The sequence below is a fragment of the Heterostelium album genome, assembly GCF_000004825.1.
Source record: "Heterostelium album PN500 unplaced genomic scaffold PPL_scaffold13, whole genome shotgun sequence".
In the NCBI taxonomy this organism is placed as follows: Eukaryota; Evosea; class Eumycetozoa; order Acytosteliales; family Acytosteliaceae; genus Heterostelium; species Heterostelium album.
The window spans coordinates 225151-241002 of record NW_008805075.1 but is presented as its reverse complement, the minus strand read 5'-3'; the positions used below and the strand labels follow the sequence as shown (position 1 = coordinate 241002).

Sequence of the window (15852 nt, the reverse complement as noted above, 5' to 3'; positions counted from 1 at the left end):
GTTATCTTTTATTTGAGATCATTCTTTTCATTTATTAAACCTAAACAACTAAAAACAAAAAATATTTTATTAAAATAAATATAGATATTTCTTAATTTCTAAAAAATTAAAATTAATCAAAATTTAAAAAACAAGTAAAATTTCGTCCAAATTTCAATTTCTTACACACGGAATTTTCAGGAATTTTCAATTATTACGTCTTGTGCCTTTTTAAAATGGTGTTTCATTTAAACATTAATAATAAGTTTTGTTCAATCGCAAAGCTTTGTGATACAACAACATCAATGTTTGTTAGGCTATTTTAAATAATTTATATATATAGTCATATATATATTTATTTTATTATCAAATTTATAAACTATATATTTATATAATTTATTTATTTATTTATTTATATATTAAACTGGTTTATTTGCATATATATTTTTAAGGAAAAAGAATAGAATAGAATAGTCAGTTTTCATCATTTCATATCTGGTCAGATCAGTCATTCTAGAATGAAAAGAAACTATTATGAAGTACTTGGAATTGACCACAATTCCGATAGTAGTACCGTCAAAAAAGCATATAAAAATATGGCATTGAAATATCACCCTGATAAAAACTCATTGAATCCAGTGATCAATCATCGTTTCAATGAAATCAGAGAGGCATATGAAATATTATCGAATCCACTCTCGAAATTATCATATGATAATAATATAACTACAATAACAACGACAACACAATCATCGTCATCACAACAACAACAACAACCTCAACCACATCATCCATATCAACATCAACCATTTAGTAATATAATTCATGGTACCAATACCAATAATACAAATACCAATACAAATGTGAATATTAATAATAATAGAGTATCTTTATCACCTCCATCTTCACCGGTGAATTCAATTGGATCTTCAACTAATTTGACACCAGCGACACGAAACTCAATGACTACCACCACAACAACTACAACCACAACACACGACTCATTTGGTAACATTTTAAATCAATCAAATAATCATATTACAAAAGAAACTGAAAGTTGTAGTAGTAGTAGTAGAAGTAATCGTTATCTTTCTAGTATAAGCAGTAGCAGTAGCAGCAGTAGTAGTAGCAGCAGCAGTAGTAGTAGTAGCAGTAGTAGTAATAAAGAACAGAGTAAAAGTATAAAGAATAATTTAAATCAATCTTCATCATTTGTACATAACAGAATACCATTTACAACTACACAATATACCAATACAACAACAGTAACTACAACCACTTGTACAGAACCAACATCACCAACTTTAGATAGTGACAATAAAACTATTATCAATATCGACAATAATAAAAATAACAACAACAATGTTGAACAAATTGATTATCCAAAAGAAGTTATTGATTTATGTTCATTAAAGAATGCACCACCACCATCATCATCACAATCACCACCAGTAATTGATATTAAAGATAGTAAAGATAATAATAATAATAATAGTTGTTTAAATAATAGTAATAATAATAAATCAAATAAATTTGTTGGATTGGAAATAAAGAATATTCTGATGCCATCGAATAAAGGACAGAGTATAATAACAACGTTACCAGTTACTTTCGAAGAGAGTGTAGAAGGTTGCAACAAGTCGTATTTAAACAAAAAGAATATTAGTTGTCCACAGTGTGCTGCCAATGGTTTCGATTCGGTATCAAGTTGTTCCCACTGCAATGGCAAAGGCACAGTGATATCACAGCAGTTTCTCAATGTCTACATTCCACCCGGTATCAACTCTGGCTACAAACAAATATTCAACGGACAAGGACATGTCGGTGAGAACGGTGCACCTCACGGTGATCTCATTCTATGTTTTGACGTACCAGAACATCCAAGTTTTAGGTAAGTTTAACTAATAATAATTATGAAAATTTCTATCTAACCTTGTTTTCATTACAGACGTGATGGTGATGATGTTTGGGGAGAAGTATCAGTTCAGATGATTGAAGCAGTTTTAGGTGGTAGAATTACAGTTCCCTTTTTGTATGGTACGATGGATATCGATATTCAACCTGGAACTCAACCGAATCAAATTCTAAAGATAAAGGAACAAGGTTTTACAAATATTTTCACAAGAAAGAAAGGCGATTTCTTCTTAAAGATATCTGTGGTAATTCCGAAATCATTAACACCAAGACAATACGCAATTTTAAAAGAGTTTTCGAAAGGTTAACTTTTTATCGATCAATTTATTTATCAGACATTTACATAGTATAGAAATTTAATTTAATTTAGCAGCAGCAGCACAGATTTATATAAATATATAAATATAAATATTTTATTTATTAATTACAACAATCAATTATTATTTTTTTATTTTTTATTATAATTATTTTATATATAACATATTAATTAATTATTTATTTTGATTGTATTTTGATTTGATATTGTAAAAAAAGTATATTTACAATGTATTTTGTTTTTATTTTATTATACTTTTATTAATCGAATTTTAGTACTTTTAATTTAAACTAAATTGGATTGGGTTGATAAAATTCTTTACATTATTATCATTGTCAAGTGAAATATCTTGGATTGGATAAAAAAGAAAAATAATTAAAATAATTATATTGAAAAAATAATAATTATTATTATTATATTTTAGGTAATAATAATAAAAGAGTTGAATGTAATAATAAAAAATAGTATTAATGAATTTAAATAATTATAATATTGTTAACATATTGATTTTGTAGAATCAACAATTATATTATTATTCTTTCCATCTTCTTTGGGTGTGAGTTCTTCTTGTGATCCATATTTCTCAAGGAATGGTGGTGCTGTTGATTTTGGTTCAACAGTAGAGTTTCTCAAGAGCAATACAATTGGAATTTCCAAGATTATGTATGCCAACATTGCACCAAGACCAATATACCAACCATATCTAAATCCCCAATCATAACTTTCATACTGAAAATTTTAAATAGATAAATATTAATAAATGTTTTTATAAATAAAAATGTTCATTTACTTACTTTTGCACTTGAAAAACTTCCAGATAAAGTTTGACATTGTCTGACATAAGAGTTGTTTTCAATACATGTATGTTCGGTGTTTTTAATAGGACGACGAAGTGCTTCTGTTAAGTTTCCAATGATAACCACAGAGATAAAATTGAAGAGGAAAGACATGTTAAAGAGAATGATGAAAATGAGAGGTGCACGTGGAGAGGTGGTGTTTTGACCTTTCAGGTAGATCAGTCCAACAAGAATTGTTGTCACCAAGAAGAATATGGAAATGGTTCTTAGTGAGAGAATGGCAGAGAACAGTAACAGTCCTCTTGGCCATACCTTGAGTGAATAGAAATTGTCATCATCGATACCATTGACTTTGTCATCGATTTCAATACCGAAATTATATATATTCTGATCGTTGATATGAACTACTTTGGTTCCATTGATAAAATATACCTCTTTATATTTTATTTCGTATTGAACTGTAAACATGGATGCCATCATCAAGATGGCAAGCATCATTAGCAGTAGAGTTACAATTTCTTTTTTAATGAAAAACATTTTTCAGTTATATTTGTTGTTTTTTATAATAAAAAATGGTAGATATTTTTATAATTCTATATTATTTTTCTAATATTATTGATATTATTAATATTAATATTATTTTTTAATAAAAAGTTAACAAACAAAAACTAGTTTTTCCAGAAAAAAAAAATGATGAAATATTTAAATGTTTTGTGTTGATAGGATTGATTGAGAGTATGGTGTTGTACTTTTATTATAGAATAAAAATACATATATATAATTTTTTAAATGGATTGAGTGGATTGGTACCAGTAATATAAGGTAAAATCGGAGAAACTTGGAAATAAATTGATTAAATATTAAAATGGAAACGACAAGTAAGTGTTGTTGATGGATTTGATTGTTATTAATTACAATCAGAAACAAACTATATTATTGGTTGAGTTTGGGTTGATTGTGGACAAAATATGAAATATTTATATATTTGTTCACTTTGGAAAAGATAAAAGACTATTTGAGGAGTGTGAGAATATATGAGTGTGTTTGAGTGGTAAAAATTTTTTTTGATGTTTGATTATGTTTTTGTGTTTGTTATGGGCTGATTGACAGAGTGGGAGTGTGAGTGGTTTATGGTAGTTTTTTTAAAACTATTAAGGTTGTGAGTTGATTAAGAAATGCAGTAAATAGATAGAATTATATAACAATTAACATTACTAAATTTATATAAAAAACAATATAACAAATTTATGTAAAAAAAAATAGATGATATTTGAAAAATAATAAAAGTATGTAATGTGTTAATTAAAAGTATGTAACAATTGTACTTATGATAATAATTATATTGAAGGTTCTGATTTTTGTTTATGGTAAAAAGTTATAAAAGATGTAGATGGAAATATGCAGTTGGTGTAGGAGTAGTTGATTTAATAATTGGAATTTTGGAGTTTTGGTACATACTGATATTAATATTTTGAATCTTGGATATTTTTATCATATTATTATATGGAGATTAGTTTTTGCAACTAGTATCGGAAAAGATAATATTAGATTATATGTATAAATAGATATATAACTTATTTTTATTTTAATTGTTTTTTTTTATTCTCATATTGTCAAATAGTAATTAATTTTACCTACATTGTAGTACCACACCATATTAAAAATATTAATATAAAATCGAAACAATGTTATTATTATTGATTGTTGTGTTTTGAATTGAAGTTTTAGTTTGATTCGAGTTTATAGATAACATATCACCTTTTGTAACAAATAGAATTATCAAGAGTAAAAAATAATTTTGAAAATTCAAATGCAATAAAACAGTAATTTCAAAATTATTACAACAGGTCAATTTTATTACATTTATTAATAATCAATAACAAATTAAGTATACATATAATTAGATAAACCCATTTTCAATTCAAGATCGAAAAATATATATTAATAGATTTACTAAATCGTTTATAAAAAAAACAAATATTTTTTTTAAATTTTATGTGTGAACACATTACACTTTTTTTTTTATTTTTTATATGTGTTGATGTATTACGAAAAATTAGTATAAACAATATATTTTTTATTTTATTTTATTTAAAATTTTAATATTTAATTTAATTTAATTTAATTGTCATCAATTGAATAAATTTTATCTTTGTTCAATCCTAATACGAATTGATCATATTCTGAGTCCTCTTCCTTTCCAAGGTCATTTGGAATTTGAATGATATCGATACCAGAGTTTAATCTCTTGTTTAATTTGCAATTGAATGGAACGATAGCTATCATCATAATGAAAGCAAACAACTCCATCCACCAACCAAAGTCATATCCCCAACTATATGATACATACTAGTATATGAATTACATAATTAATATAATAGTTGGAAATTATTTTAATTTAAAAAAAGAAATTAATTCATTAGTTTGATGAATTGTTAATTAAAAATTAATTAATTTACCTTTGGTGAATGATGAACTTTTCCAGATAAACTTTTACATTGGTGAATATATTTGTTATTCATTATACAGGTATGGTCGGTTCCGAGTTTGTTGGAGTAACGGAAGGCGTAGGACATTCCACCGTAGGGAACGAGTGAGACGAATGTGAAGAGTAGCGCTGCAACCAGGCAGACCATTGCAACGGTTTGGTGCATTCTCAGGTTGGAATTATGATTGAACGGTGTCACAAAGAATCCATAGCCAATGAGAACGATGATACCGACAATCTGGGTGACACCGGTGGAGATGAGAATGTAGTTGACACGTGGCCATGGCGACTTCTCCTTGAAGACATGTGTATCGTTGGCACTAGCACTCGACTTGAGGGTGATCTCTTCGTATGCGAAATTATAGAAATACTTATAGTTGTAGTTATGCTCCTCCGATCCATTGAATGAATAGTGCTGGTGATACTTTATCGAGTAGACAGGTGTCAGTAGATTCATAACCAACATTGCAGTCGATAAAAACAACAATATTGAAATTATGATTGTATATAATTTCTTATCTTCCATTTTTTATTTTTTAATTTATATCCACCATACTCCTTCTTAATATTAATTATTATTTTGTTATTTTTTATATGTATAAATATAAATAATCTAAATATCTATCTTTTTTCTATCTAAACAAAACAAATAAAATAATTTTAATAATAATATTTTAAAAATAAAAAGAAATCTTACGATTAATTATTCTTAAAAGTTAAAACAAACTAACAATTATACAACAACTATAATTATTAATTACTTACTAATTTCAAATTAATTAATTACTAATTTGACTAATTGTTGTTTATTATTTATTATTTTTGTTATTATTAAAATTAATATTCATTAAGTAACAATAAGAGGACACAAAACTATTACAAAGTTACTATTGTAAATTTCAATTGAACAACAAAGATCTCAATTAACTAACTACATTGTCTAGCTAGACATTATAACAATATCTTTTTTTGGGAATTGAGAGGCACCGACCTATTAGCAGTATCATTATTCTCATTTTTGTCGTCGGACGACAGAAAAGCTAAATTGTAATAACTCTCTCTTCGAGACAACACCCCCACTCTACACTACCAATGAAAAACAACAGATTTACAAAAAAAAAAAAAACAAGAAAATACTTAAATGTAAAATATTAACTACGTACTTGTGTGTGTGTATTTTTGTTTAAACACAAAACAATTCTTTTATTTTATTTTTTTATTTTTCATTCTTTCTTCCACATGAATAGAATTAAAATTACTATATTTGAAAACTTTAACTTTTGTTGTTGAAAAAAAAAGACAACATTCATTAGTTCTAATTTTAATATAATATAATTAATATATTTAATATATAATATAACAATACAAAGAAGTGATAATTATAAAAATGAATTTTTAAAAAATGAAATGAAATTTTTTTTTTTTTTTTAAAGAATAGTTTTTTTTTTTTTTTTTTCTAAATTTTTTTATTTTATGCAAACGAAACACAGCAATGTGATTTCGATGATCAAAAACAATTTTTTTTGTTTTATTCATTTTTGATTTGATTGAAATCATCATAATCATACTTTATATTATATATATTGGATTTAATATAGTAGGTTCTTTATCTATAGTATAATCTCAGATCATAATGATATCAAATTCACTTTCCTCGTTGTTTGGTTCGAGGTTAAAGTTGAATTCGACAGCAACATCTTTATACTTGACATCAAGACAAGCATTCAACAACTACGGTGTCAATAGCTATTCATTTGGAAGCATCAATTGCAATGCCAACAAGAATCTTAACAGCAACAACAACAACAAATGTTTATGTCAAAGATGTATAAATATAAATAGCAGCAATAATATATATAATAGATGTTTTTCAACAAAGAATAACAACAACAATAAAAATAATAATAATAGTAATGTAGATAAAAATAAAAAAGTATATGATTTTGAAAGTCTGGAAAATGATCCATACGATGATGTAGAATCAGATATTAAAGTTGATCCAGAGGTTGTCGATCGTATTCGTGTCAATCGATCGTCGCTGATCAGACCGATGCCTCTCGACCCAAAGGAGCGTGACGCCTCCAACATCGAGGAGCTTCGCGCACAGAATCGTCTGAACTTCCCACACGAATATCGTGAGCAGTTCGATCGTGAGCTCTTCCCAAAGGTTCGCGACCCAACACGTGAACAGCTCGACGAGTACGATGTGCGTGGCGCCATTCCGCTCGCCGAGCACGACGAGATTCTCAACCATCCACGTCTCGACGACGATTGGGCCGCCGAGGAGATCGACGACGACGAAGACATCGAGGACGAAGTGCAGCTCGACGACGAGGACAACTACGCCCAGTTCGACTCGGATCGTTTCGAACCGTTTTTGCCGGCGCGTCCAATGGCACGTGTCGAAAACACCTACAACGGCGTCGCGCATGGTTACTCGAAGCGTAAGGATGCCAAAGCGGTGGCACTCATCCAACTGGGTACAGGTGAACTCACCATCAACGGACGTACACTCGCCGACTACTTTGGCAACTGCATCGCCTATAAGGATACAGTGTTGCGACCACTCGTAATCACTGAGACACTGGTCAAGTGGGACATTGAAATCCGTGTGATCGGTGGTGGTATCAAGGGACAGGCCGACGCCATCTGTCGTGCACTCGCACTCGCCATCTCCAACTACGATCTCGGATATCGTATGGCACTCAGATTCTCTGGATTGCTTAAAAGCGATATTCGTCGTGTCGAAAGAAAGAAACCAGGTCAACTCAAAGCCAGAAAGAAGTTCCCATTGGTCAAACGTTAAGAAGAATATTCAATCAATCATATATTTTATTACAACAACAACAACAACAATACTACAATCTCACAAATTATTATTATTATTCCAAACACATTTAAAAAATAAAAAATAAAAAATATAAACTAAAATAATAGTAAAACAAAACTAAAATAGATATTATAATTTAAATAAGTTAACAATTTATTTAGATTGTAAAAAAAATATATATCTCAATAAATCAATTATCAAATCAAACACACACACATCAAACACTCACACGTAATCAAAAATCAATATAGATGGATGATAAATATATTCAAAGGTAAAAATAGCAAACATTAATGTAATGTTCACCCGACAATTCACACATAATTCATCATCAAATCCATCAAACAACCACAACAACCACACACTCTATATTTTAATATACTACTTTCCACTCAAAATAATTAAAAATCTGACTTGCAATTTGTTTTAGTAATAAAAGATGATATCGAAATTGATGATATATTTAATACAACTATACAAATGAAATAGACTACAAATTAATACACTTCATCTTCCTTTTCTTTTCTTTTATCTTATCTTTTTATTTTTTTTGTTTATTTAAATTATTTTGTTTGAATTAACTTATTTATTTATTTAATGTGAATTTAAATTCTCCAAATATTAAAATAGAAATAGTCCAATACGAATAATAAATATATAATTAGTTTTAAATATATATAAAGAATAATAATAATAATTAAAAATATAGATTGTAATATTGTGAAATAATTTTTATATTTAAATAATATTAATTTTTTAAAATGATTGATATTGAAATTTCACAAGCTATTACACATATATGGAATAATAAATTCGATCAGGCAGAGTTGTTATTAATGCCAAAAGTTTCAACAAATCCAAGATATTGTTTACATTATGCGGAATCAGCTTTTCTTAGATCGTTTATCACTGCAAGTTTGGATGATACAGAGCTGGCTTTAAGAAGATTAAAAGACACGAAAGATTTGGCCGAATCCTACATCAAACTGTTGGAATCCAATAAATGTCCACCAGGTTACAAAGATTTGAAATCAAAAGAAGAATTTAAAAATCATTTATTAGATTGTAAAGTTGTAAGTAACAAAAATAATTTATTAATAAACATATTATTATCCTTAAACAACAAAAATATTAATTTTAAAAAAAAAATTTTTTTTTTTCTAAAGGTACTTGGAGATTCATTATATATGTTGGCAGTTTTACAAATCACAAGAGATTCTAAATTCAAAGGATGTTTCAATATGAGAAAGAGTTGGAAAGTATTTGAGGAGGCATTGAAGCAAGTCAAGGATGGTTTGAAATACGATGACCAACTGCTTGAGTGTCTACATTTTGGTGCGGGTTTCTTTTTCTTTGCCATGTCAATCATTCCACAGAAGTTTTTGAAGATCGTGGAATTCGTTGGTTTCAAAGCAGACAGAGAGCTGGGACTACAGTATATCCGTGAGTGTAGTAGCTTCAACTCCACCGGTATTCGTTCGCCTTTTGCCACCATGGTGTTGTTGTTCAACAATCTCTTGCTGCCAAGAGGTCTATACAATCCAGCCAAGCAGCTGAGAGAAGCAGAGATCCTCCTGGAGGAAAACGTTCAGCGTTATCCTGAGGGTTCGCTTTTCCACGTTATGATGAGCCATTGCCACAGAAAACAATGTAGAATCGACAAGGGACTTGAATGTATGGAACAGGCAATTGCAAATTGCAGCAATTTCCAACGTCCACCTGCTATCTATAGTTATGAACTCGCCAATTGCTACTGTATGAGAATGGAGTGGAGCAAGGCGATCGGTCAATTCGAGGAGCTCACCAAGGACGACACCTTCCAGATAAGAGCATTGTGCGGATTGCAGTTGGCAAGCTGCTATTTCGTCACTGGACAGCGTGCCAAAGGCGAAGAAACTCTCGGCCAAATCAAATCGTACGCCAAGAAGTCGTCGTCGGTCGATCCCATCATTGTGCGCCAGGCCGCCAGATACCTGCAGTCCGGCAGTCACTTCTCGGCCTTCGAAATCCTCTTCATCAGAAGAGATCTCGCCAAACTCGAGAAGAAATACGCCGAGATGGCGTTGGATACTCTCGTCAAGATTGCGGCATCGCGCAACGTCCTCACACCAGTCAAACTTGCAAGCTCCAACGGTAGTGGTGGCCAATCTCAAAGCAGTAGTTTCCTCAGTCGTACATTCTCATTTGGTTCCAGTAAGAAACAACAACAACAACAACAGTCAACCATCGATGAAGTAGCTACACCGGAAACTATCAATGATCGCGCTGCATACTTAATGCTGCGTGGCGCCATACTCAAAGGAATAGATCGCGTCGAAGAATCGATGGTTTGCTTCGAGGAGGTGATCGGACTACAAGCCCATCTCACCGAGAAATTCTACTATCCCTACTGTCTATATGAGATGTCCGAGAGTCATTTCCACCTGAAGAACCACGAACTCTCGCTCGACTACCTTAAGCGTTGCAACACCGTCACTGGCTACGACTGGGAAGATCCACTAAAAGTACGTCTTCGTGTGACAATGGATCAAATCAAGAAAGATGGTGCCGGTTCCGATTGGGGTGAAGAAGCTGAAGAAGTGGAATCAACAACAGATCATCATCATCATCATCAACAACAATCTCCAGCTATTCCAAATTCGACAATAACTCAATTGGATACTTTATCCATTAATTAATATTAATATAAATATTATTAAAATGTTAAATATAATAATAATAAAATAAATAAATTAAAATTTAAATAATAATCAAAAAAAAATACAAAAACACACGATATTTTTTGTTGTTGTTTGTGGTTTGCAAAAAAAAAATTTTTAATATAATTTTTGTTAACAAGATCGATTATGATTCGATGGCTTTTTTTGCCTTTTAAATGATATAAATTTTATTGAAATTAACCAATCTTTTCAAACAAACCAAAAAAAAAACAAAAAATAACCTTGTTTTTTTATAACAAAATTTTACAATAAAATTAAGTTGTTGTTGATATTTTATTGATTAATATTAAATAATATATAACAATAATAAAATTAAAGCAAGCATAGGTGATCATCAATCATCTAATTAAATTAGATTTTAGTTTTAAAGAAAAAGAGAAATTATAGGAGATTAAATATTTCATTTTAGAATATTTCCTCATCCACATTTCACACAACATACACAATCAACCAACAACCACACACCAAACACAACCAACACACAATTGTAAATTATTGATATTATTTGTAAATTCAACCATTATAATCACAAAAAACCAATACAATATAAAATAACATTGTAATATTAGTTCATTTTCAAATCTTTTTCGAAAATTAATATAAACAAAACACTAACAAACAAACAAACAAAACAATACAAAACATTTAACATTGACATTGTTGCTGTTGTTATTGCTGAACAATAATAATAATAATATAAATAGTCAATATTGTTTTTTTTTTTTTAAAAAACCAATCAAAACATTCATAGTTATAATAACAAATATAGTATAGTACTCAAAAGATAGAAAGAACAACGAACAAACAAAACATGTCCGAAGAGATAACACCAACAGATAGAAGTATGTTTCATAATAGCAGTTTAGTTGGGAGAGAGAGAGAGAGAGAGAGAGAGTAGAATTGGAATATTTAACTAACTAACTAATGAATGAACATCATCGAATAATATAGAGGTTGTAACTACATTGCTATCACAAAGAAACCAAGAGTCAACCTACTTGGGCATTGGTGATAAGATCAGTAAGAAGAAGAACAAGAAGCCAAGCAAGAGAATCATCTTGATCACAAAGCATCGTATCATCTATCTCAAACCAGGTCAACCTAAAATCAAAAAAGAATGTCATCTTTTGGATATTTTAGAGATTAGAAGTTCGAATCCATCTGAAGTAAGTAGAGTCACTCTAACTATCTCCATCACCTATATATTTCTAATAATCTAATCTAATTATCTATCTTATCTATCTATCTATTATAGTTTATTGTTATCACCAAAACATTCTCATATGGATTGATTCATCCAAAGGCAGACGATATTATTACAGCTTTTAGATCGACATTCAGTTTGACATTCTCTGGATGTCCAGAGGAAACCTGTTTCAAATTAGATGTAAAACCATCATCAAGATTGGCTGATTTACCAACCAAAGGTAAGATTTATACTACTATTATTACTTTCTTTCTCTCTCTCTCTATCTCTCTCCTTTCAATAGCTATTGAACAGATCATTAATAGTTTGATAATAATAATAATAATAATAATAATAATAATAATAATAATAATTGATCAATTAAAATAGATCTTCCATGTGGTGGATTTGTTGAAACCTATACATCATTGTGTAATCAACCACAACCAAACATTCCGGTGCGTGACGACATCTGTTGGGATATGGCCAACATCGTATCGGTAAGAGGTATCAAAACCTTCAATATGAATGAAATCGAACAACCCATTTCACCAGGTGATATCAGAGCATTGCTTGGTGCATTGAAATGGAATACCTATTTTAAGAGTTTAGTACTTAATGGGTAATGTATTAATTGCATTGAGATTATCATTTGAATATATTAAACTAATTATCGATGATTATAATCATAACTATCTATTAGATTGGTTGCCAATATGGGTAAAGATCAATTGGCATTGTTAGGTGAAACTTTGAAATCAAATTCAACCATTGAAGATTTGTCGTTGAATAGCTTGGGAATGAAGGGTGATACCATTCCAATTATCGCCAGTGCTCTACAGAGCAATAAGAATATCGGGCTGACTTCGATCGATCTGTCAAACAATCCGTTCGAAGACAAAGGTATGTTGGCTTTCGCCAACTATATCGGATCGACTCCGCGTGGTATCGCCAGTTTGAACTTTGCCAATTGTGCTATGGGTAAAGCCGGTATTGTTGCACTGGCCAACGCACTGAAGAAGAATGTAAAGATGTCACCGACACTCTCGCATCTCGATCTCTCGAATAACAAGATGGATGCCGACGGTTCCGCTGCACTCTCTGCATTCCTCGCCAGTCCGAACGCATTGAGAACTCTCAATCTCTCGAATACCTATCCCACCATGGAGACAATCGTCGGTGCACTCGTAAGAGGTTGTCTCGAGTTGAGACATCTCGACATCTCTGACAATCGTCTCACTAAGAAAGAGGTTGCTCATCTCGTTCGTTTCATCGGAGCATCGTCCACCTTAAAATCAATCAATATCAACAACACCAAGATTCCAGTTGAGAATCTCAAAGAAGTTGTTGTAGCAATTTCATCCAATCTATATCTTCAAGAAGTTACCATTGAATCAAAGGTAAATATTACTACTACTCAGATCGGTAATTACTGATATTAATACTTTAATATTAATTTGTTTGTTTTGTAGAATAATGATTTAGGTATTGCAGGTGCAAGAATGTTGGCACAATTGGCAGATAAGATTCCAAATATTCGTATTTTAGATTTGTCAGAGAATGACTTTGGAGATGAAGGTGTTTCTGTGATTTGCGATGGATTCTGTCAGAACAATTCCGTAAAGAAGTTGGTGTTGAATGGAAATTTCAAGGTTTCAAAGACCAAGTCGAGAGCTGCCGCTATCGAGAGTGTCATCAACTTGTTGGAGGCATCGACACCACTAGAGGCACTCCATATCACTAATGGAGCAAGTAAGTCACAACTCAAGAACGATCTATTGCCATTTATCTATGCACTGGCTACCAACGACACTCTGGTCGAACTCGATATCTCTGGTCATCAAATGGGTAACAAGGGTGCCATCGCTCTTGGAAAAGCGCTACAAACCAACAAGTCGCTACAAACATTGGTTTGGGATGAGAATCAAACTGGTGTGGCTGGTTTCGCCGGACTTACTGTTGGTCTAGAGAGAAACTCGACTCTCAAGAACATGCCAAAACCATTGCTCGACATCATGAAAGCATACAACGAAAATCCAGTGAAACTCTCTCAGTTGCTCAAGGAGATCGATCATTTCATCAATCGTAATCAATCGCCATTGAGATCGTTCGACAACAACTCGGGTGGTGCAATCGGTTCAACCAATCTTTCATTCTTGGCAAGTGGACAACAACAGAATATCGAAAAGTTCCTCAATAAGATCAAGTCAATCGGTAGAAAGGCAACCGATCCAGAACATCTTGTCTTTATCAAAGACGCTGAAAACACAGAGAAAGTCATTGGTGGATTGCATTTGGTGAAGGAAGCAGTACATGCCTCTCTCGAGGTTGAGTTGAATCAAAAGTTGAAATTATTCGTTGATGTAGCCGTCGATGTTATCAATCAAAAGAAGACAGAGATGATGCAACAGATTCTACAGACTATGCAGGGCACTTTCAAGTCGATCGATCAACAATCCTACAAACGTTTGGCAACAGGTATTCAATTCGGTTCTAAGGATGTCGATGAGTCGCACATTGAGGAAACCTTGATTAAGGGTGCCGGTGCCGAAATGAGTAACAAGGTTCACGAATGTTTCCTTTCATCGTTGGACATTGCTTCCGATTACACCTACGAGAAGATTGGCAATGGATTGGAGTCGGTATTCCAAGATTTGATTCGTGAAGAGGAGTACAGTCAACGTGAGCAAGCTGCTGAACTCGAGGAGAAACACACTCCAACACCAACTCCAAGAGCACCAGTCGCCACACCAGAGAAACCAAGACCAACTACACCAACTCCCGAGCAACAATCGGCAGTGTCTGCACCAGTTACTCCAGTGAGCTCCGCACCAATCGCCACTCCTCAATCGTCGGCTGCATCCGCACCAGCCACACCCACATCGTCCACTCCACCCTCTGGACAGCAACCAGTCGTACCATCATCCACTCCACCATCGAATCAACCACCAGCACCACCAACCAGATCCGGTGCATCCGCTCCACAACCACCTCCACAAAACGCCAAGCCAACATCACCGGAAGTTACACCAGACAAGCCAACTACCGGTCCAACATTCAAACCAGGTATCAAAGTCAATGTCAATCCAGCATTGGCCGGTGCTATCGCAAGAAATATTGGAGGTGGTGGTGCTCCACCACTTAGAAAACCGGCTGCACCAGCTCCAGAGCCAGTATCCACACCAGCTCCAGAGCCATCCAAGCCAAAACCAGCAGTTGCACCAAGAACTGCCCCAGCCTCATCAAAACCAACCTCTGCGCCACCCAAAGAACCAAAGGGTAAACCATCTGGTGTCACAGGAGATATCACAGTTGTTCCAGAGAGCGATGCTCCAGAACTTACTCATATCACCAAATCTAGACCTCAAGTTGCTCACAAGAGAAAGCCACCAACCAGAAGACCAAGACCACCAACCGAGTAATATAAATCAAAAGATAATTTCTTTCAATCTATCTCTTTTACATAAATTTAACAATATTTATAAACAATACTATTGAAAAGTATGGTAAACAATAAAATAATTTCTCAAAAAAAAAAAAAAAAAGATTGTATTAAATTCAATGAAAATTCAGTCAAAAATAAATGAAATTTCTGATAGTTGCAGAAAAAATTCAATTTTTT

The 15852-nt window shown here is 32.0% G+C and overlaps 6 protein-coding genes across 6 annotated transcripts; 4 read left to right on the top strand and 2 right to left on the bottom strand.

Moving 5' to 3' along the window:
* Positions 1–497: 497 nt before the first annotated feature.
* On the top strand, positions 498–2295 carry PPL_11236 (uncharacterized protein; the record flags this gene model as incomplete). Its single annotated transcript, XM_020581993.1, has 3 exons — positions 498–1870; positions 1928–2196; positions 2264–2295. The coding sequence occupies 3 exons, from the start codon at positions 498–500 to the stop codon at positions 2293–2295; spliced, it is 1674 nt and encodes a 557-aa protein (XP_020427296.1).
* Positions 2296–2704: 409 nt separating this feature from the next.
* Positions 2705–3543, bottom strand: PPL_11235 (uncharacterized protein; the record flags this gene model as incomplete). The annotated part of the gene is made up of 2 exons (XM_020581992.1): positions 2705–2938; positions 3004–3543. 2 exons carry the CDS (start codon positions 3541–3543, stop codon positions 2705–2707), a joined length of 774 nt encoding a protein of 257 aa, XP_020427295.1.
* A 1584-nt stretch (positions 3544–5127) lies between these two features.
* On the bottom strand, positions 5128–6020 carry PPL_11234 (uncharacterized protein; the record flags this gene model as incomplete). The annotated part of the gene is made up of 2 exons (XM_020581991.1): positions 5128–5355; positions 5466–6020. The coding sequence occupies 2 exons, from the start codon at positions 6018–6020 to the stop codon at positions 5128–5130; spliced, it is 783 nt and encodes a 260-aa protein (XP_020427294.1).
* A 1107-nt stretch (positions 6021–7127) lies between these two features.
* On the top strand, positions 7128–8300 carry PPL_11233 (uS9 family ribosomal protein; the record flags this gene model as incomplete). The annotated part of the gene is made up of 1 exon (XM_020581990.1): positions 7128–8300. The coding sequence occupies one exon, from the start codon at positions 7128–7130 to the stop codon at positions 8298–8300; it is 1173 nt and encodes a 390-aa protein (XP_020427293.1).
* Positions 8301–9085: 785 nt separating this feature from the next.
* PPL_11232 (uncharacterized protein) lies at positions 9086–11002 on the top strand (the record flags this gene model as incomplete). The annotated part of the gene is made up of 3 exons (XM_020581989.1): positions 9086–9397; positions 9491–10079; positions 10350–11002. 3 exons carry the CDS (start codon positions 9086–9088, stop codon positions 11000–11002), a joined length of 1554 nt encoding a protein of 517 aa, XP_020427292.1.
* Positions 11003–11855: 853 nt separating this feature from the next.
* Positions 11856–15652, top strand: carmil (leucine-rich repeat-containing protein; the record flags this gene model as incomplete). The annotated part of the gene is made up of 6 exons (XM_020581988.1): positions 11856–11886; positions 11996–12210; positions 12300–12471; positions 12621–12852; positions 12934–13630; positions 13703–15652. The coding sequence occupies 6 exons, from the start codon at positions 11856–11858 to the stop codon at positions 15650–15652; spliced, it is 3297 nt and encodes a 1098-aa protein (XP_020427291.1).
* Positions 15653–15852: the final 200 nt, after the last annotated feature.